Source organism: Panthera uncia, assembly GCF_023721935.1.
Source record: "Panthera uncia isolate 11264 chromosome A3 unlocalized genomic scaffold, Puncia_PCG_1.0 HiC_scaffold_11, whole genome shotgun sequence".
NCBI lineage: Eukaryota > Metazoa > Chordata > Mammalia > Carnivora > Felidae > Panthera > Panthera uncia.
This window is the reverse complement of record NW_026057578.1, coordinates 64,301,417-64,322,519: the sequence shown is the minus strand read 5'-3', so window position 1 is coordinate 64,322,519 and position 21,103 is coordinate 64,301,417. Positions and strand designations below refer to the sequence as shown.

The 21,103-nt window shown below is 49.0% G+C and overlaps 1 protein-coding gene and 1 long non-coding RNA gene across 3 annotated transcripts; one reads left to right on the top strand and one right to left on the bottom strand.

Moving 5' to 3' along the window:
* Positions 1-1,865: 1,865 nt before the first annotated feature.
* TMEM247 (transmembrane protein 247) lies at positions 1,866-6,344 on the bottom strand. Of its 2 annotated transcripts, none has more exons than XM_049650224.1 (3): positions 6,144-6,343; positions 5,146-5,484; positions 1,866-2,069 (listed from the first exon to the last, which is right to left on the bottom strand). In XM_049650224.1, the coding sequence occupies exons 1-3, from the start codon at positions 6,258-6,260 to the stop codon at positions 1,881-1,883; spliced, it is 645 nt and encodes a 214-aa protein (XP_049506181.1). In that variant the 5' UTR covers positions 6,261-6,343; the 3' UTR covers positions 1,866-1,880. The 2 variants fall into 2 exon arrangements, with proteins under 2 accessions (XP_049506181.1, XP_049506182.1); XM_049650225.1 differs by lacking the exon at positions 1,866-2,069 and adding an exon at positions 2,084-3,509 and having other exon boundaries at positions 6,144-6,344.
* A 78-nt stretch (positions 6,345-6,422) lies between these two features.
* On the top strand, positions 6,423-15,383 carry LOC125936239 (uncharacterized). The gene is made up of 5 exons (XR_007461970.1): positions 6,423-6,561; positions 9,372-9,464; positions 10,332-10,532; positions 13,284-13,499; positions 15,016-15,383. It is a non-coding gene; the product is annotated as an uncharacterized LOC125936239 (long non-coding RNA).
* The last annotated feature ends 5,720 nt before the right edge of the window (positions 15,384-21,103 follow it).

The window sequence follows — 21,103 nt, the reverse complement described above, 5'->3', positions numbered from 1 at the left end:
GCATGCAACTATGAATGGGAGTGGTGCCCCGAGCTGGGCGGGAAATGATGAGTCACTGCAGACTCACGTGGCACGATAATGTGTTCGGACATCGAGTCCCAGGGCGGTGCTCTTTTTTTCATGTGTCTTCACTGAGTATCTCTCACAGAGCCCGATGAGACAGAACCGTATTCTTTCGTCCGTCTCAAGGCTGAGATCTGTGCCCCAGAAAAAGAGGGGTTATGACAGCCTTGACTGATTACAGAACTGTGTCCACCCTCGTTCAGTTTGCTGCATTTTCCCGAGGGCCTCCTGTGCCTTAGCCAGGTGCCAGTCCTCCCCGGGCAGGGCTGGTGGGGCCGGAGCAGCTGATGGAGGGAGTGCTAGCAGTGTGTGGGGTGTGTGTGTGTGTGTGTGTGTGTGTGTGAGAGAGAGAGAGGGGGGCGGGTAGGGTATTGGCAATGGGGGAGTTGAACTCTTTGTTACATACATACCGGGAACCCCATTTTGTGCCTACTCTGGACCCTCTAATGTTCAAAGTCGGCTCCTTTTCATTGCTGCTGCTTGTTTATTTGGGGGTGGGGGGACTGTGTGTGTCGCCGTTATGGACAACTGCTTTTTTGCTCTGCATCTGCGTGTGTGTATATGTGCGCGTGTGTGTGTTTGGGGATTTGAGGGTTGAGCTGTGTGGCCTGTTTTTTTTTTTCTCCTCCTACTTTTCACTAATGAGCACTGTGGACTTGCTCTGGGCCCTGTCAGGCATTAGAGCCTCCCTTCCCCAGTCCCCTGGGATCAGGCGGGGACTTTGCTCTCAAAGTCTCACCCAGGCAAGCACTGCTCAGAGGTAGGGATAGCCTTTGCCTATCAGATTCTGACAGGCCTGTCCTGGGCTCCCTGGGGCTTCAGAGGCTTTCTCTGAACTGCCTGTTGCCTGAGGGTAGGCTCTTTTCCTACGTGACTGACTGTACTGTCCTGCTTATGCCCAGTGTTAAACCAACTCTTGCCCATGGCCTGGCGCTGCTCTCCTGACACGCGTGCGGAGCTGGAAAGAGCTCGGGGAGTCTTGGCTCCTGTATTAGTTCCGTGTTGCTGCTGTAACACAGTACTACCCACTTAGTGGCTTAAAGCAACTCAGATTTATTCTCTTTACAGTTATGGCGGTCTACAGGTCTGTCTAAAATGGGTTGGCAGAGAGTTATGTTCTTTCTGGAGGCTCTCAGAGAAAATTTATTTTTGTGCTTCTTTTAGTTTCTAAAGGCTGCTTGCATTCCTTGGCTCTTTCCAACCTCCACTTCTCCGAGGTCACATCCCCTTCTCTCTCACCCTCCTGTCTCCCTCTTGCAAAACCCTTGTGATTACGTTGGACCCGTGGAATAGTCTAGGCTTATCTCCCCATTGGGAGGCCTTTAATCACATCCCAGAGCCTCTTTTACTATGTTAAGGTGAATTCACAGGTTCTGAGGATTGGGACAGGCACATCTTTGGGGGGGCTTATCCCCGAGCCTACCACAGCATCCTCCACCTCAGAGAAGATCTGTGCAAATGAATAGATGTGGTGGATCCTGAACCAACCTGGTCATAGTTTGATTCCTGTGATTCTAACAAGGCTTTCCAAACCCCTTCTCCCTCTAGAAACCTCCCTAGCTTGATAACTTCTGAAGTCCTCCTCTTAGGGCATAAAGTATCCTCAACCACACTGAGAACCCAGGCTTAGAACGAGGCCTGAACGCGTTTCTTCACACTAATATGTAAATGGTTGACAACAGAGCCTTTCCTAACAGCCAGCTGTGATTGGAGGGAGGCTCGTATGAGGGAAGGAGGAGGCAGGGAGGCCACAGGCTGACTTGGATCATGTCCTAATTACCCATGGAGGTTCCCAGTGATGGAGGGAGCGAAAGCACCTAGAAGTATGACCATAAAGTTTTAATCAAACAGAGCAGAATGGCCACGATGCAGAACAGGTAGTGCTTGGAGAAGAGGAAGAAGACCATCTCCTTGGTGACATAGATGATGTGTATAAAGATGAAGCAGTACAGGAACATGGCAAACTGGTTCTGGGGGAGCAGGAGGTCCTGGAGGCCTCCGGAGAACTGTGGGGGAAAGAAGAGAGTGGAGCTGGCCAAACCGGGCTCAGGTGCCAGGCAGGTCTGTGCGTCAGTCCTGCTCTTGTCCCCTCCGGAATGGGACCTGGGGCAGGTTGTCTTCCTCATCCCCCGTTCACAAGACCGCAAGAGGAAGAGTGGACCGAGAACCGAAACATTCCTAGTCAGGTCACTGGCACGTGGAGGAACTCATGGGTTTTCACTTCTTGCGTCTGCCTTTAGCCTTCCTGAGCCAGGCTCCAGGTGACACCTTCCCTTCTCTGTGCGTTCTGTGCTGTGGCTGAGTCACACAGATGGCAGTCTCTCTCTGACTCTGAGATCCCCAGATCTGGATGCTGGGTTCTTGGGAATGTTCTCTGCATGGTTTGCCCTGACACTCGGCCTTGTTTTCTGGACAGCGGCACAATGAGAGGATGTCCCTTGGGCGCAAGTGACTGTTTCTGACCTCTTGTACTGGCATATGTCTCACAGGGTCAGTCTGTGGTCTATCAGTCTAAGGTTGGGTCTCTCTGGGGGATAGGTGGTGAGAGACAGGTGATAGAGCCTCGCTAAACCCTCACGGTACTGAGGAGGAGGAAAGCAGCTCAAGTTAATTCTGGCTGATTCTGCCTGTGTTCTTGCTGCTCATTTCTGGAATCTATAGAATTCAGATCCAACAAGCCTCCATTTTAACTGTAGAAAGCATCAACATCGAAGTACAGCAAAAAAGCTGATATAACTATTTTGATCTGTAGTTAAGAAGGCATCACCCATGGTTTATTCTTTAAAATATCTTTTAAAATCATGCCATGTTTTTTTGTAAGCAGGCAGATGGCAGGAGCTGTGATACCCCAAGCTGGCTAGAAACAGACAGAGATACTTTTCAATACAATGAAATCCATCTACCCACCCATTCATCCAGAAAAAGAGAGTGGGGAGGGGCTTAAAAATCAAGTCAGCTCTCTACCTGTCAATAAATGCACAACACGTGAAATACTTTTGTAAACGATCATGAAAGACAGCAGTTTCGGACACACCATTGTTGGAGTAACCACATACAATGTGAGGGCAAATAAATAAACCCGAGGGGGCAGAAAATGACTCCAGGGATGCCATTTCCAAAGTGAATGGCAAGGCAGGTTGAAGAGCAGAGGAAGAAACCCAGTGTTCTAGAGGGAGGGGTGGCTGCATGAGCCCTACTGGGCACCTATAGACCTGCTATGACTCTGGGTCCATGGATTTCCAGCGGCCCCAAAGCAGCCAGCATATGCTTTCAGTCTAAAATGCTGATGGGTGATAATTATGATATTGACAACCAGACATGCATTTGTGAAACCTTTTAGACTTTTCACAACACTTTCCACGGTCTATCTTTTGAGCAGAAGACAGACAGCAGATAGGACTATACACCCAGGGTTTCAGCTCATCCACAAGAGTAAGCTTTTCAAACTAAAAAAAGGGAAAACAAATGTGGTTAGAAGGAGGCATAGAGCAAAGGCACAGTACCTTAACCACAGGTGCTTTAAGTAGTTTCAGTGTCCAACTCGGGACACATTTTATCCCAGGATACTGAGAATAAAACCCCAAGCCTGGACATGGAACTTACCTGTGAGAAATCAAAAATCTGAGGAATGTGCCAGAATCTTAGAGACAAGCAAATGTTTGTTCTATTTTTTCTTTAAAGAGGGAGTAAAAAAGATGGGATTCTGGAGATCCCACTTCCATCAGCTTGACTTGGCTTAGCAAAACCATTCGGTGTATAATTAAGCAGGCATTTTGTGAGCAAGAAAAAAATGATTAATTGTTAAAAGCCAGCATGTGTTCATTGAAAACAAATCATGCAAAACCAATCTCATTTTCTTAGGGAAAAAAAATTGACCCGTCAATTAGGGAAATTCTATAGGTAGTGTAATAACTTAATTATGGGAAACCGTTTGACGGTGTGTCTGTCTCAAGATAGTTTTTCTGGACAAGGTAGAGAAATGTGAGCTGGATAAAATGTGACGCAAGGGTGGTGATTAATGGAACATTGCTAACCTGTAGGGAGATCTTTTAGTGGTATTTACTTTAGGTCATACCCTCCTCAACAATTACAGTGATGACTTGGATAAAGACAGAAGGCAAGTTTCTCAGAATTGAGGATGACCCAGAGCTGGGAAGCATGGCTAATACATTACATCCCAATAAAATTGCCAAGTGATGAATGTAAGTTGTTGCATTTGGGTCAAGAAGTGAATTGCGTGAGTGCATAAAAACGGTAATAGCTAACATTTATTGAGCGCTTACCTAATCTGCCAGGCTCATTGCAAAGCACCTCACATGCAGCCTATCACTGAATTCTCACGGCAACCCTATGAGGTAGGTACTGCTTTCCAGGTGCACAGAGCGAGGCTCAAGGAGGATTCGTAACTCGCCCAACGCCACGCAGTTCATACACGGGAGAAACAGAGTTTTAACCAATCCTGTCTGATTTTAAAGCCCGGGCAACCTGCTTTAAACAATGGCGTCTTGTGTAATTTAGGACTTGTGGTGGCCCAATCACACAGTGCTAAGTCCTTCACATCCCATTTAATCAAGAATAGGCCTTTTTATCCCCATTTAGTACAGGTTAGGGGAGAGCAGCCCATTTCTTGCCACAAGACGTCTAAGCCTTAGATGGCAACAAGGAAGAGCGAACAGAACCAATGCAGCTCTGATAAGGGGAAGGTGATGGTTTTATCAAAATCCACTGGCCAGACTGCAGGAGGGCTCACATCTCTTACACAACAGGCAGAGAGGAATAGAGAGTGGTGAAAAGATGTTGAAGACTTTTCCCTGAGGAGGGAAGCTGCAGACAGGTGGGTGGACAGGTGGTTCTGGGGCCTCCTCCAGGGTCAGGGTCAACTCTCCTTAAAGAGTTGATCTCAGCCAAGCAGGGCAGCTCTAAAGCAGCCGGCAACCCATCTCTGGACCCGGGGCAGGGTGCAGGGGTGAAGCAGGTCAGGTGGGCTCCCCATGCAGGCAGCCCCCAGCCCTCGGGCCGGGGGATGGAGGGGGGGGGGACCTGAGAGCCTCTGGCCAGCGCCCCCACCCTCCCGGCACCTACCAGGCGGGGCATGGCCTGCTGCTGCAACTGCTCCATCACCTCCTCGTGCTGCCGCTGGCGCTCGTTCTCCTCATGCAGGTACTTGAGCCGCGTCAGCTCAAACTCCATGCGCACCTTCTCCAGCTCCATCTCGGCGTTGCGCTCGGTCCCCGGTGTCCCGGGAGTGGCCGGGGCCGGAGGCGGCTCTTTGAGTTCGGGTGCGTCACCCGCCTGGCCCTTGGCGGTGGGACCGGCCTTGGAGCACAGTGACTTGGGCGGCCCTGGACAGCCTGCGTCCTCGCGAGCTTCCATCTCCTCCAGGTAGTGGTAGGAAGAGTCTGGCTTCGGGGACTCCGCCTCCTGGAGCAGCAGCGAAGGGGCAATTCAGGGGCCTGGGGCCACCCACATTCCCCCACGGCACATCTACAGCCCCAGGCCACAGTGGGCGGGGGGCGTGTGAAAGAGGGCTATGACCTGTAAGGATCTAGAGTTCTAACCAGAGGTGCACTTACCTGGAGTTACACAGAAGGACAGGGCACACTGACGGGAAGGAATGGCACCCTGGAGTTGCAGGGGGAGGCTTGGGGCGTTGAGATAGAAGTCTGACTTCCTGATGACTTTCCAGTCATCACTGGTGAAACTTTCCCACCCCCCACTCTATGTAACTCTGAGGCCGGTTATACACCCGGTCCTCTCTGGGCTACAGAGGGAAGAACCTCCACATAGGGGACCAACAAAAAAGGGCCACGGGGGGAGCCAGATCCCAGTCACAGAGGGAGGAAAGGGCCCTGAATGGGGCGCTAGATGGGAGAGAACAAAGCCAGCTTCCAGTGACTTCACAATCTCATCAAGGGCTACCTGGTCCCTGGTGACAGCTGGGGGCCAGTTGTGGGGGTGGGGTGCACATCACCTGCTCTTGTTAGCAGCTCTCTGGGATCCCCTAGCACTTAGCTCCGATCCCGTGTTCCTCCCTGTGTAGGGACAGGCTGGGGCAATGAAATGAGGCACCCCCCCCTTACCAAAGAAGGCCTTGACTTCCCTTCAGACATGGGGTCATCAGGCACCACCTTGGGGAAGGCTGGGCCGCTTTCTCCTGCTCCCCGGGCTTCCACTGATTCCCTGTCCTCTGCTGCCATCCAGAAAACCACAATGCTGCCAACTGCGGCCAAAGGACATCTTTTGAGGTGTTGACATTTGGTCTCGCTGGATTCCACAGCTGGGCTACCATCACAATCCCCTGCCCTCATAATAACCCACATTCTATTAGTTGCTAGGGCCCCTTTGGCAGAGGGTGTGACACACCCTTGAGGTCCAGTATGAAGAACTGCAGGATGAGTCTTTGCCACCCTAGGGACTGCTTTAGAAACTAGAATTCCACCACTTGAAACCCAAAGTTCCATCATTTGAAATCTCTTCCCTTGGGGCCCTCTTTTATATGTATGTATGTGTGTATGTATGTATGTATGGCTATTGATTGAGGAGGGGAGGGGAGAGGGAGAGAGAGAATCCTAAGCAGGCTCCATGCGCAGCACAGAGCCCAACGCGGGGCTCGAGCTCACAAACCATGAGATCGTGACTTGAGCCGAAATCAAGAGTCAGACGCTTAACTGACTGGGCCCCACAGGCCGCCCCCCCACCTCCCGCTAGGGTCCCTCTTTTAAAAGCAGACTGTATTGGGATGAGTTACAGTTGGCTCCACAAACCCCGTTATAGGCTGAATTGTGTCTCCCCTCCAAATTCATATGTTGAAGCCCTACCCCTCAGTTCCTTAGAATGTGCCCTTATTTAGAGATAGGGCCTTTAAAGAAGTGATTATGTTAACATGAGGTCATTAGGGTAGGTTCTAATCCAGTATGACTGATGTCCTTATATGAAGAGGAAATCTGGGCACAGACACGCACAGAAGGAAGGTGGTGTGAACATAAGGGAGAAGAAGCCCATCTACAAGCCCAGAAGAGAGGCCTTGTGTTAGTAGTCAGTGTTCTCCAGAGAAACAGAACCAATAGGGGCCACACATATATATGATCTATTATAAGGAATTGGCTCACGTGAAGAAGTGGCATGATCTGCTGGCTGCCAGTGGGACCTCCAGGAAAGCTGGTGGTGTGAATTCCAGTCCCAGTCCATGGCCAGGAGAAGACCGATGTCTCAGCTCAAGCATTCAGGCAGAGAGAACCAATTTAGTTTTCTCCCACTTTTTTCTATTCAGGCCCTCAAAGGATGAGATGATGCCCATGCACAATGGGTAGGGCCTTCTGCTTTACTCAGCCCTCCAATTTAAATGCTAATCTCTTCCAGAAATACCCTCACACACACTGAGAAGTTGGGTATCACACGGCCCAGTCAGGTGCAGACAAAATTAGCCACTACGGGGCTGGAACAGACCCTTCCCTTACAGCCTTCGGAAGGAACCAGCCCTGCTGGCACCTTGATCTTGGACTTCCAGCCTCCAGAAGTGAGAAAATGCATTTCTGTTGTTCAGGTCACCCAGTCTGTGCTGCTTTGCGCTTTGTCGTGGGAGCCCTAGCACACTGGTACAACTCCCATTATTCATAGAATGGATTGAGGGAGACCAGCAAAGAAACTGGGAGACTGGGGAATGTACTTTGCCCTCTTCAGTTTTGTGAAAATGACAAAAAGCATTTTTGGTAGTTGGAGGCAAAATTGCATTACGGAAAGAGAAAGGATTGTGTTTGAGTTTTAGCTTTACTACTCTCCCTAGCTGTTGTCCAAGGGAAAGTAATTTTATCTGTCTGGTGCTCGGTGTACTCATTTAGAAATGGGGGTAAGATTTAGCCACTTCCCTACACTGTGGCACTGACATGAAGACAAGAAAGTATATTTGCCTGCTACCTGCCTCTACAGTGGCTAAGGCAATGGTCATCATCATCACCATGATCATAGTGGGTTTGTCACTAGAGAGGAGAAAGTGCTTAAGTTCTGCCATCTTGCAAATCTTACAGTTTGAAAACCATGGCTCTTCTCTCCCAGCACTTTAATGGTGACCAGAACTATGTCAAGATTCTTGTGTAAGATGTTGATACTGCCTTAAGCACTAGAAGTAGAATTGCTAGATAAATAGAGGATGCCCAGTTAAAGTTGAATTTTAGATAGTTTTTAGTATCAATATGTTCTAAAAATTACATGGGACACCCTTATATTAAAAAATGATTCCTTGTTTTTCTGAACTTCAAATTTAACTGGGGATCCTGCAGTTTTATTTGCTAAATCTGGCGATCTTAACTAGGAGAGAGCTACCCAAAGAAACAATTATCTGTGACCAAATAATGAACTGTCATTAAAAGTCACCAAGTACTGGGGTGCCTGGGTGGCTCAGTCAGTTAAGTGTCTGACTCTAGATTTCAGCTCAGGTCATGATCTCGTAATTCATGAGTTCGAGCCCCATATCAGTCTCCATGCTAGCAGTGTGAGCCTGCTTGGGATTCTTTCTCTCTCTTTCTCTCTCTTTCTCTCTCTCTCTCTCTCTCTCTCTCTCTCTGCCCCTCCCCAGCTCTCTCTCTGTCTCTCAAATAAATTTTTTAAAAATCACCAAGTACTAAAAAGCATAATAAGTGTTATGGGTAGTTGTATTAGCTATCTATCAAACAACCATAGAATCTCAGTGGTATAAAACAATAAACATGCATTTAGCTCAGGTATCTAAGAATTGGCTGATCTAGGCTGGGCTCAACCAGGGGGCTTGCCCAAGGCAACTTCCTTCCACATGTCCCTCATCCTCCTCTTGGGAACAGTGGGTTAGCCTGTGCATGCTCTTTTCATGGCAATGGAAGAAGCACAAGGGTCCTTGGAACTGGCACATCATCACCTCCATCTTGAGCTATTGGCATTGGCCAATAATATAAGGTGGTCATATGGCCAAACCCATGTGGTTTGCCCACTACCTGCAAAGGTGGGAGTCAAAGGTGGGAGAAATGTACTCTCCCTTTTTAGTGGGAAGAACTGGAAAGACATACAGTGAAAGGTATGGTAAAAAATATATGTGGTATGGCTAGAGGGCAAGATGAAGAGTTGGGGCCCTTAAGGCAATGTAGTCATGTTAGTAAGAAGACCAATGCTAATATGGTTGGAGCGGCTAGGGAGGGCTTAGTGGAAGAGGTGACATGAAGGGTGGGTGGAATTTGGGCAAGAGGGAAGGATCTGCATGAGCAAAATCTCAATTGCTAATTATTATCCATTTTCCTCTCCATTTCTGCTCTCTGCCCCTCTCCACTCTGATCTTTTCCCAGGAGGCTGACCTCCATGTAGCTGCATCAATTTCAGCAAAGCAGTATATTCTAAAGCAAAATGGAATCTATGACTCCCATTTCCCCTGCCCCGAGGTAAGATCTTCACACACCTGTCCTTTAGGGGACTCTGCAGGAAGCTGGGGATATGGGTCTCACAAGCCTTGGCCTGGTTTCACACTCCTGGCAGCATGAAGAGGGTCTTTCCTCCTCTGCTGTGCCCAGGGAAAGGCAGGGTATGGTAAAGTCACATGAGGGAGCGAGGGAGACAGGATCATATGGGAGCCCAACAGGGACTTGGATGACGGGGCCTCACCAGGGCCTTGTCATGTTGGCTTCAGCAGCTGAGCTGGTCACTGTTAGAATGCTTTGGTTCTGGTGGTTCTGCTTCTCTGTGTCCTCTTTTTACCAGCATTCTCCACTTCTTTCCTACCTCATAGCTTCCGTGTATTCAGCTAACTCGTTTCAGGAACTGTGGCTTCTAGTGGCCCTCCAGGGCCCTGACTGCACGGCCTCTCACTGTGTATTCCGTCTTATGTTTGTCCTAACTATCTTAGTCACTCATGACTTCCTAGTAGACTTTTCCAAAGACAAGAGTCAGAATGAGTTGGGTTGTCTGGGCACCGCTTCTCATTCTAGCCACTGGGGAGCCTGTGGTCAGTGTGCCTCAGCCGGGTTCAGTCCCGAGGTGAAGTGGAAGCTTGGGGAGAGCAGGGACACACAGTGCACAGCAGCCTAGGGTTGTCCGTAAGCAGGAGCTGTGTGTGTGTGGGTGGGGTGGGGTGGGAGGGTACGTTTCCTTTAGAGGGAGCACTGGGTGCCCCAGGCAGCATGTTGAGGATTTATGGGCACAGTCCTCGAGCAACATATCAACTGTAGGTTTGGCCAATAACCCGGTTAGAGGCTTGTGGATTAGCACAGTGGTCACCAGCTTTCATGCACCTTGTCTCATTTGGTCCTCAGAATGCCCTTGTGAGGCCATTGAACGCAGGTACCACTATTGCCTGACAAGCAAGGAACCTGAGTGACACAGGGAGGTGAAGAAATTGGTGCCCGGGTGTGAAGGACATGATTAGTTGAGATGGGTCTGGAATGCAGGTTCTCAGCTCCTAACATGGTCATGTTAGACCATAAGGATGGCCTTTGGATCTCCAACTCTAAGAGGTGAGATGATTTTTCTACCTCATAAAAATAAAGAAGTCATTATGTACAGTAGATAACTTTTGACAACATTGTTTATGACGGGAAAAGACCGGGGAGAAATAAAATTTCCACCAGAAGGGCTCTGGTTAAATACTTAGTGCTGTATCCATATCAAGAATACTATGCACATTTAAAAAAGAATAAGATGAAAGAAAAAAATGAATAAGGGAGCTGCATCAGTGCAAATATGGAACGCTCTCCAAGATATATTATTCAGTGGAAAAGCAAAAATGGTGTTCCCGTATGTATTAAAATATGAAAACATATTATATTTGTATATGCCTAAAATATGCCTGGAAATACACATAGTAAATTGGCTCATGGTGACTGTCTCTGAGGTGGGAGAGATGACGGACTGGGGGTTTGGCGTGGGAGGGAGACATTCTTGACTGCATAGCATTTTGTACTCTGACGTTTAAAAAATCATATGCATATATTACATTTTCAATTAAAAATTTTAAAAGGAATCTGGGTGAGAGAGCTGTGCTCAGTGTATGTGAAGGAAGTTTAGGGTATAAAACTCGTTCTGGTTGAGGACAGGCAGGGATTGGAGCCAATGGGACATATCCAGCCTACACATCATCCTCTTACCCTCTGACTCCCTCCCCAGTCTTTACTTCAACTGGGGATGGAATTCTTACTGCTGAAATGTCTTCTTCCCTTCTTGGCTGCCTCAGATACAGTGATGTGGCTTTGGGACCCTTCAGCTCAGATGTGCTGGAACATTTAGAGGATTATAATAGTAACACTAATAATAGCTTATAGTTCTTGGGCACTAACCATGTACCAGGCCCTGGGAGTTTTTCATGGACTATTTTATATAAGTTTTCAGAGGTACCATATGAGTTAGGTGTTATTTTTATCTGTATCCTTATAGAAGTGGTAACTGAGTTTCAGAGAGGCCAAGTCACCTGCCCACAGGGACAGTTAGGAACAGGCGGAGACTGTTAAGTACCAGAGTCCCTGTATTAAATTCCTTCCTGCTTGAAATACTTGGGATGGTTCCTGTCTTCCTGGTGGAAGCCTGATTGATACCAGGGATATTCAGGAGGAGAAGGTGACTCAAGATGCTCAGAGGATTTATGAGGGGGGAGAATCCATCTGAGGAGGGAGCAAGGAGCCCCTCCAAAGAGTCTGTATATATGTGTGTGAGTGTTTTATCCATCGGGGTCTAATCAGGAGACAGAAACCACATGGTAATTCCAACAGGGAAGGTAGACTATCAAGAATTATTACCTAGTGACAGGAGATTGACTAATTAGAGCTAAAAAGAACTCTAAACATATAGGAAGGAATAAAATGGGAGAGGTGTCTCTCTAAAGCTGAGATTCAGGTCTCATTGGAGAGGGTGTGGCTGGTGCCACTGAACAGTATAAAAGTTCACTAAAGCCAAGGTCAAGTAGGTCAAGGCTGGTAAGCAGGAAACTGCCTAGTGGGGGGCCAACAGCACTCACTACTCACCTAGGGTTCGGTGTTGAACTTACCAGAATGTCACTGGAGAGAACCTCAGCTTGTTGTGAAGCTGTCGCTTAGGTGCTCCTGAGACTCTCGAGAGGTTAGTGTCACCGGATGTGCCCAGGAGCAAGCATTGCAGCATTGAGGGATCAAGAAAAGACTCACCTTTTCCTGTGACGTCTCTCCGTCGCCCTCTACTGACAAAGCATAACATCGCGCACGGGCAAGAGGAATGTTTATAAACTCTGGCTTCAGTACCAAGACCAAGGCAATGAAAGGTAGAATTGCAGCCCAGAGGCAGTAACACTGCAGTGTGTGCAGTTCGAGGAATTCAGTTCCCTTTCAACATAGCTACTCCAATGCCCTGGGAGAATGTCCTGTCTTTTGAGAAGTTCACCCAAAACAATAACTGGCCCCTTCCAGGTTCCTGACCCTGTGCTAGTTACTGATGGGAGCTCTAAGGATCATCATATGCAGTTCTTATCTTTGTGGAATACATCATCTGGATGGAGACAGAAGGGGTGCTTCTCTCTGTTCCCTAAAAACACCCTAGCCTTCCTTCCTTCCAGGCTTTTTGCTGGCACTTTTGTCAGCCTATAAAATGCTCTCTCCTTTATCTCTGACTATGAAAGTCCCTGCAACCTTTGGGGTCTATCCCAGCCACTGCCACCTGTGAAACTGTGTGCTTTGTGTCTCTGGCTGCTTGGTGTTAACATGATCTGGTGTTTGTTTCAGCTCTCCCCCTAGATTAGAGGCTTGGTGCGGGCAGGGCATACTGCTTCACTCACGGTAGGCACCGAATGGGTTAGTGTGGCCCCTGGCCCCTGGCCAGGCTGTGGCTCCCTTCTGGCTAGTGAGTGTAACATAGGCAGGCAGCCAGAAGGTCAAGGAACTATCTTTTCCTGTTTGTCTCTACACGCCCAGCCAAACCAGAGGCCTCACTTCCTACCCACTTTTCCTGTTTGATCCCTCGACTTTGATGTGGGTGAGTTAGCAATCGAGGGATTCACACACAGCTGGGTGTAAATTAAACCCTTGTCCCTTTAACTCTATTTTAAATGCTTGGGAAGTAGGATGATGGGTGCAGGAACTTTGCCATTTCAAGGAATTTTGTGCATCATTTCACAAAGCTCCTTTCCCCCAATCTACAACATATGCAAATCCAATGGCCATTCATATACTGGGCTTGTTCAAGCAAAGCCCACCTGTGGTGACCTCAGAGAAACCAAAATATAGGTGCTCTTGTGCTCTAACCAGGTTCAAGCTCTTGATGGGAGGAATATTCCAATGGAGAACCTTCTTAAGGCTAAGATTCTGGATTTTCATCATTCAGAGCTGAAAGGGCTATGGAGACCCTGTGGAGAGCTGAAAGGGCTATGGAGCCTGGGCCACAGTGGCTCTCAATAACAACGAGAATCCATTTGGGGTCAGAGAAGAGGACCAGTGGAGTGCAGTGGAAAATGTTCTGCACTGGTGAGTAGGGGTCCTGGGGTTCTGGCCCAAGCTGTGCCACTGGCTAAGCCACAATCTCAGTAAGTCATTGAAACACTCCAAAGATGCAGCTTCTGTGTGTAAAAACTGGGGCAATTTAGGCCTGCCCTGCTTCCTACAGGCCCATTATCCTTGTTTCCACTTGAAGACAGGTGGGCTTGCAGGTGGTGGTGCGTCTGCTATTAGAACTGTCCCCAGCTGGCCTTTTGGAGTGTGCCGAATGAGGTGATGGAAGGTCTCCCCTCACGTTGTTGAAGTTGCCCTCAAAAATCCTCCTTGAATGTTTCATCTGATACTCTTCTTTTGTTTCACATAAGTTAACATAAAACAAATTTATTCCGGGAAAGACCTTTTACTCTCCTCATCTTTGTCCCCCTCCATCCTCCTCCTCCCTGGCGACAAGAGGTGGGGAACCAACTCTGTGAAGCAGGGGTTGGCCAATACTGCCCCCTTGTGGTCCAGCTTGTCCTCACTGGGAGGCTTTCAGCTCCGTTTTCCAGAGATTCCTAATTCTGACCATTTGCAGAATTATCAGAAGGCCACCCAGAAAAGCTGACCCACAAGACCCTTGGAAGGGGTTCCAGATCCAGAGAATTCCTGGTGGCAACCCAAATGTCTACACTGGCTTTGTGGATGTCTGTGTCCCAGGGAGGACTTTGGGGGTGGAGAGGGAAGGAATACATCATAAATATCTGGCAGGTGTGAGGGTGCCTCTGGGAACAGGTGAGCACAGAGCTCTACAGAGCCACACTAGGACCTTGGCACTATGCCCTGCCCCCACCACAGCCAGTCATTTATGAAGGGCTGTGTGTGCTAGGCCTGGGCTGGGGCTCCACATGTGTGCATTGCCACATTTAATTCCCCTCTGGAGGGATTATTATCATCACCCCTATTTGTGCGGGAGGCAGCTGTGGCTCACAGAAGTTCAGCGATTTGCCCATGTCGCGGCTGTGAAGTGGTAAACTGATGACCAAAGCCAATCTGGTGTCTTACTTCCTCTTGGCCCTAGGGCTCACTGTCCCACACCCGCGGGCTGAGCCGGGGGCCTGATAGCCCCCCCCCAAGTCATCTCCAACCAGACCCCATAACTTTCCATCTCTCCCCTTCTCTAGACACCCTGCAAGGGTCCCGGTCACCAGGGTCCTACTAACAGTGCTGCCTACCATGATGGGGAGTGAAGGCAGTGGTAGGACTCAGCAAGACATGCTTGAGCCTTCTCTGCCCTCCCTTTCTGCTGCCCACCCCCAAGTGTCACCTTCTCTGTTCCCATGGGACCATGTCCTCTCTCTGCTCCCAGCAGATTTTTCTCTTTTGAGTATTGTGTCCCGTGGTACATCTCCCTCATGACACTAATCACAGTGAAATGTTACTATTGGCTCTCATGTTTCTGGACTTCTGAAACTCAGGCTTTTTTTTTTTTTTTTTTTTTTAACTTAATTTTTTAAGAGACATTTTACGTTCATAGAAAAAGACTTTAGGTTTTTTTTTTCTTTTCTAGGACAGAAACTATCCAACTTATCTCCACCCCATCACCTAGCATGGCGTCTGGCACATAGTAGGTGATCAACTATGAGCTTGTTGAGCGATGAGTAAGGCAAAACACACTGGACATGGGTAAAAAACAACAGCGAAGTATATCATTCAATGCATCTTTGCTGTAGCACGTGAAATCAATTACTGGTTTCTTGGCAGTTAAAAGTGATTTTTTCACGGCCCTCCCCTGGTTGATTTTCAAGTTTGCTCCAGAAGCTGCTGTGACCAAGGAGAGGCCTCTCCCTGGCGGCAATACCACCTTTGTCCAGAAGATGGCGGTCAAGGCCAGCAGAACACACCTTGCAGCCCTCCAGAGCCAGCCAGGCCTGCGCAGGTGTGACCCCTTTTTGTAAAAGATGCAGGGATCTGAACCTAGTTGCCAACCCTATAAATGCGCATGGGCGATAAGAACTGGCTTTCGAGGTGGGTTCTCTGGCTGATCCCTGTGAAAAGGAGCTTTTTTTGAAGACGTCTTTAAAGGGAAAATGTGGAAGCTGGCTGTGAGGGGACTGCCCCTCATAAACCCTCTTTCAGTAGTTTCTTGAAACACTGTGGAAAATGAACTTAACATAAAGCAGACACAGTCCTCAAACTCTAAATGACTCAGGACAACATCTTTTTTTTGCTCTTAGAGCTCATTTCTTTGGAGATCCTTCCCAGCTCTGTGGCCACCTCTGCAGTTGACTAGAAGCTTCTCTCCTGCCACGTCTCTGCAAGTCTTCACCCTTAAGAGAGGTAAGTAAAGGCTTTCTGACTCGAACTGGCTGAAAAGAGGTTAACAGCCTAACAAAATGGCCTCGGTCTTTCTAGCATGATGGGAGGTTGCCAAACAGCTTTTTGGCAGAATTAATAAGACCTACCAATATTTTCTCCTCAGATTCAGCATAATTACTAAGGTAAGGCCAGGCCTCCCCTTCCCCCTGCTCCAGGGGACATGGGTGTGACCGTGGGAAGAGGGAAACATCTCCCTAATCTTGTGCTAAAACAGATTTTAAGGCTGCGGCCACCCCCACCCCCATTTTCCTTCTGACCTAAATCCTCCCCTGAATCTGAGCTGGGCTCTGGGCCAGGGTGTCAGCTGTGGACAAAGGCGCCCTGTTTGGGAGGCCTGGCTACTGTGTTTTCCTACCCAGTCTAACAAACGGTGTTGAACTCCCCCAAGTCAATGTGATAACACAGAGACACGCAAAGATGGGCAGTGGCCTCAGTGCTACCTCCCAGGAAACCAGAAACACTGTCCCCTCATATTTCTACCACCTGGCAACAGGGCTGTTCCTATGAAGCCGCCCACTCCTCTGCCCTGGGTGTGGCTGCTCACATGGAGGGCGCTGTGCTGGAGGCCTCCTCAGGCCAAGCTTGCCCTATTTTCTCTGGCTGACTGGGGAGCCAACGGTTACTCACTGCTTCTCCTCAGGGTCTTTGGAGCGTGAGTGCTGTCCCCCCTCCTCCCCATCTCTTTCTCTTTTCAGCACCCTGGCTCCTCTGCCTCTGGTATTGCAGGAATGGTTGGGGAGGGCTGGGCTAGACACCGGGACCAGCTCTGCTCAAACAACCCATTGCCTTGCAAACTTGAGGGGACAGATCTTTTACTTCTGTAGGCATCGCTCCTGCTTCGGCAACGTGGGCATAACACACAGGCCCTAACTCGCCAGTTGGCCAGATGCCACTTTCATGTAGATGGTGCCGATGACAAATGGGGTGTTCATTCGAGATGGACAGGGCTCTCTGTGGGCCTGAAAGGAAGACCAAGATGGAAGGAGGAGGGAGGGTCAGAAGGATGAGAGGGATTTTGACCTGTGTTCATTTGGTGGGACGGTATGCCAGGTGGGGAAATGGTGGGAACGGCGGCACAGTGGCAGGAATCCACGGAACACTTCCTAGGAACAGGGACCACGTCATTCTGGCTTAATCAGAAGTTGTCTGTGTACACACATGCAAGTCTGCCCATGGTGGGAACTTGGTGTGAGATCCAATTATGGAAGGCCTTGAGGTCCTGGCTCAATACTTTGGGGAATATTGCAAGTTTATGAGCAAGGTTCACCTGTCAAGTAGCATGAGGAAGATGAATGTGGCCATTTATGTATGAGAGAGGGTTGGAGAGACCGAAGGTAGCCATTTGGGACAGAGAGGAGAGTGTGTGAGACCAAGATGGCGCCCAAGGGACCATTATAAAGGGCATTATGCACGAAGATCAGTAGGACTTGAGTCCAGGCCTGAGACGAGAGGCTGGTGGTACCGTGGCAGAAACTGGCAAGGCCAAGGAAGAAAGCCTGGTGTGGGCAGAAAGTTCAGCTTTCAGGTCTTCCACCTGAGGGGACTGGGTTCCTTTGGCCAAATAGAAGCGGTGACCAGTGAGAAGGAGGGCAGAAGCTTCCAATGGCCCTGCTTGAATGAGCTCTCTCTACCACTCTGGGTGCCTTGTCTTTTCAGAACGTGCTTTCCACCCTGACCCTGTGTCTGGACTTGGCCTCTACCAACAATCAGTTTAAGAAACTGGGCCTGCTGACCTCTGACCTGGGCCTAGGTGGAAAGATCTTTGGCTATGGCTGGGCTTAGCATCACTAGGAGCTGGTGTCCTCTCCCTGCAAAGCCAGGCTTCAGCTGTTTTTTTCTGGGTTGGTAGAAAGTCTAGCCACATTTGGCACGCTCTATATGGGAAATAGAGGCCGGGAGTTCTGCCGAAGAAGGAGGAGAGAAACAACAATGATCGTTTTCTGGGAAAGAGCAAAAGGCAGAAGGGGGCATTTTGTTTCTCCAATTCAGGCCCTTTAGAACAGCCGCTCATATGATTGATGGAGACATTTATTTGCAGCAGTTTTCTTGGAATCCCTAATCTCTAGTAAATGCTCAGCACCGTGCAGGAGAACACTGGTAGTTTTGTAAGGTATGCATTTCAATTCTGAGGGAGTCACAGATGCAGTCAGGACATGGACAGAGCAGTGGCAGTAGAAGGTAGGTGTGAGCACCCACAAGGAGGAGTCTGGTGGAGAGGGAGAGCCCGCCCAGCTCTGCGGCAGACTAGTCCCTCCCTCCCTCCCGACCTCCATCTTCTCATCTGTAAAGTGACAGCACTGGGCTGGAGGACCTCCAAGCCCCTTCTGTACCCTGACATTTTGTGACTTCTTTTGTGTCGCGGTCTCAGCCTGGACCTGGGCTCTGTGGGCAGTGCTGGAGAACAATGCACCGACTGTGCGATTTGGAAAAGACCCCATCAAAACTGGCCGTCTCCAGCCTCTCAAAAGCTTTTGAATCAGTCTTGATCAGCTGAACAGAATTCTGGTCTTGTGAGCCAGTATCAAAGCTCACACTGCCCATGGTGTGGCCCCTCCCACAAGCTGACCATAAGAAATAATTTTTTTTTTTAATTTTTTTTAAACGTTTTTTATTTATTTTTGGGACAGAGAGAGACAGAGCATGAACGGGGGAGGGGCAGAGAGAGAGGGAGACACAGAATCGGAAACAGGCTCCAGGCTCCGAGCCATCAGCCCAGAGCCTGACGCGGGGCTCGAACTCACGGACCGCGAGATCGTGACCTGGCTGAAGTCGGACGCTTAACCGACTGCGCCACCCAGGCGCCCCAATAAGAAATAATTTTTATGACAGATGGTCAAAGACTAATTTTCAAACATTTTAAAAAGCAATTAAATCCTTGTTTTCAAAGGACTTGTTTTATGTGGACTCGAGACAAGAAGATAAAACTCTGGCTGCTCTAGTGGCAAGAACTTGTGGTCCCCAGGCCTCTGCAAACCCACAGGCTCTGAGCAGCGTGGTTTGAAAGGGGCCGACCGAGGGGGCAATCTAATGACAGATATGGGGACAAGCAAGGTCCTCATCCATGTTCATGTCCTGCCTTTGCATTTTAGCAAAAGCTGCTTTGAGGACCAGCCATGAATGCTCCCCTGCTTTAGAATGCTCTAAAGGTTTCATTGAAGACACTGCACGTATAACATCACACGATGTCCACTAAGGAATGCCACCACGTGAGAAATGGCTTTCAGCAGTTCAGAGTAGGAAAAACTTTATCTTTTCCCCAGGAACTCCGATGTCCTTTAGTTCTTTGTTCTAAAACAAACAACCAACAGGCAAACAATCACTTTGTCTCCCCTGAGAGGAACTTCGCCATAATAAGATATGTATCATTTATTGCATTTCCCTCCCCGTGCTGTCTGGTGGATGTGGTAGATGGGCACTTGGCATCCAATTCCAACTCCTTCCCTGTGCTTTCCTGTACCTGAGGGGCTGGAAAGCTAACAATGGCATTTCCCGGATTCCCCTGCTCTGAGGGTTCTGGATTTAAAGTAGTTTCTGTCCGTAGGGCACTAATGCACTCTCTGGACATGAAAGTGGAGGGGAGGCCATCTTCACTCTGTTCTGGCTCTTGCTGGGAACCAGCGTGGTTTTGGGGTGTGGATGTTCCTGCAGTCGTGACTTGACATCCAGCCACAACCTCCAAGAGTGGTCTTGGCACATTGGTGGGGTGGCAGTGCCTCCCTGATCCTGGGGTTGGAGGTTAGATGGTGTGTTCTTGACTTCAATAATTCTGTGTGATGGTCTTCGGTTCTCTGTCATCCTGATGACGGCAGAGGTGGGAGCTCCCTTGGCAAGCAGGTTGCATGGCAAGATTCTGATCATCCTGTCTGACAGCCCAGCCCGGAGCCTTTTTATCCCCCGCTCTTTCCATGACCCATTCTGTAAGCACAAATTCCTTGTGTTACACTGTCTTTGTTTAATAAACAAATGAGCAAGAAGGGATTGTTTCCTTTTTTAAAAAAATCTTTTTTAATGTTTATTTCTGACAGAGTGCACATGAGTGTGCGCGCGCCAGCAGGGGAGGGGCAGAGAGAGCGAGGGAGACACAGACTCTGAGGCAGGCTCCAGGCTCTGAGCTGTTGGCACAGAACCCAACGCAGGGCTTGAACTCACGAACTGTGAGATTGTGACCTGAGCTGAAGTCAGGTGCCCATATGACTGAGCCACCCAGGCGCCCCTTCCTATTCTTGATCTCTGACTCATACTCCTCGGTTACCAGCATATGCTTGGATCCAAGTCATCTTGCCCTTTGCTCCTCAGTGAAGCTTGAAGGGTCTGAGCCTCAGTTTCCACATGTATAGCTCTGTGATAGTAGTAATCTCATTGTATTGTATCCTTGAATCCCTCACTATGGGCTCCAGTCTCCTTCCATGACTAACATCTGTTTGAGGTTTTACAGCTTGTCAAGCCTTTCCCCTGTTATCACTTGACCCTCACAACCACCCTAGGAGGTCAATAGGGAATGTTGTTAGAATTACAAGACTACAAGGTAATTGCCAAGGCAGAGAGAGGCATGTGCAAAATGTGGCCAGAGAATGGGTGGAATGCTTCGGGTTGCTTGGGGCAATCAGACAAGGCTTTAGGAGGACCTGGTGCCTGAGCAAACTTTGAAGAATGAGATGTCTAAAGGGAGATAGGCAGGGGAAGACTGTACCAGCAGAGGGAAAGCATGTGCAAAGGCCAGTGGGGTGCACATTCAGGGGAGTCTGTGAGTGTGAGTTCAGGGCTGTTGGAGTGGAGACTAGGAGGGATGGGCTAGAGACGAGGCAGATGTGGAGGACCCATGTGAAGTCCTGGCATTCCTGACTGAAAGGGTTCAGATTTGCCCTGTAGATGGCTGAGAAGCAGGGGAACAACCTGATGGAGCAACCATGTTGGGACAGCTTCGAGGGTGGGCTAGAGGGATGAGACCAGTATGGGTGGAAACAAGGGGGCTGGTGAATGATCTGATGTGGAGCACGAGAGAGGGAGGAGTGATGTGGGTTCCTCCCTGTTTCTGGCTTTGATGGTTGGGCAGGTAGTGCTCACTGAGAAAGGGAATTATGGAAGAGGAGCAGATTTGGACATATTGAATTTGAGATTATCTGGTAACTAGCTAGCTACATGGCTCTGAAATTGGGGGAGAGAGTTCTGTCTGAATGTATGAAGTTTAGGTAAGTCTATGCTCAGGTGGTGGTCAGAGCCTTGAGTGGATGACCTTGTTTAAGGGGAGTGAGAGGACTAGGGAAGATGGGGAATTAAAG

Excerpts from the sequence above, each read along its gene's own strand:
- TMEM247 (XM_049650224.1), bottom strand. The coding sequence starts at position 6,260 with ATGGCAGCAGAGGACAGGGAATCAGTGGAAGCCCGGGGAGCAGGAGAA. Across the intron at positions 5,485-6,143 it reads GGAAGTCAAGGCCTTCTTTG|GAGGCGGAGTCCCCGAAGCC; the intron begins GTAAGGGGGGGG and ends CTGCTGCTCCAG. Across the intron at positions 2,070-5,145 it reads AGCAGGCCATGCCCCGCCTG|TTCTCCGGAGGCCTCCAGGA; the intron begins GTAGGTGCCGGG and ends TTTCCCCCACAG.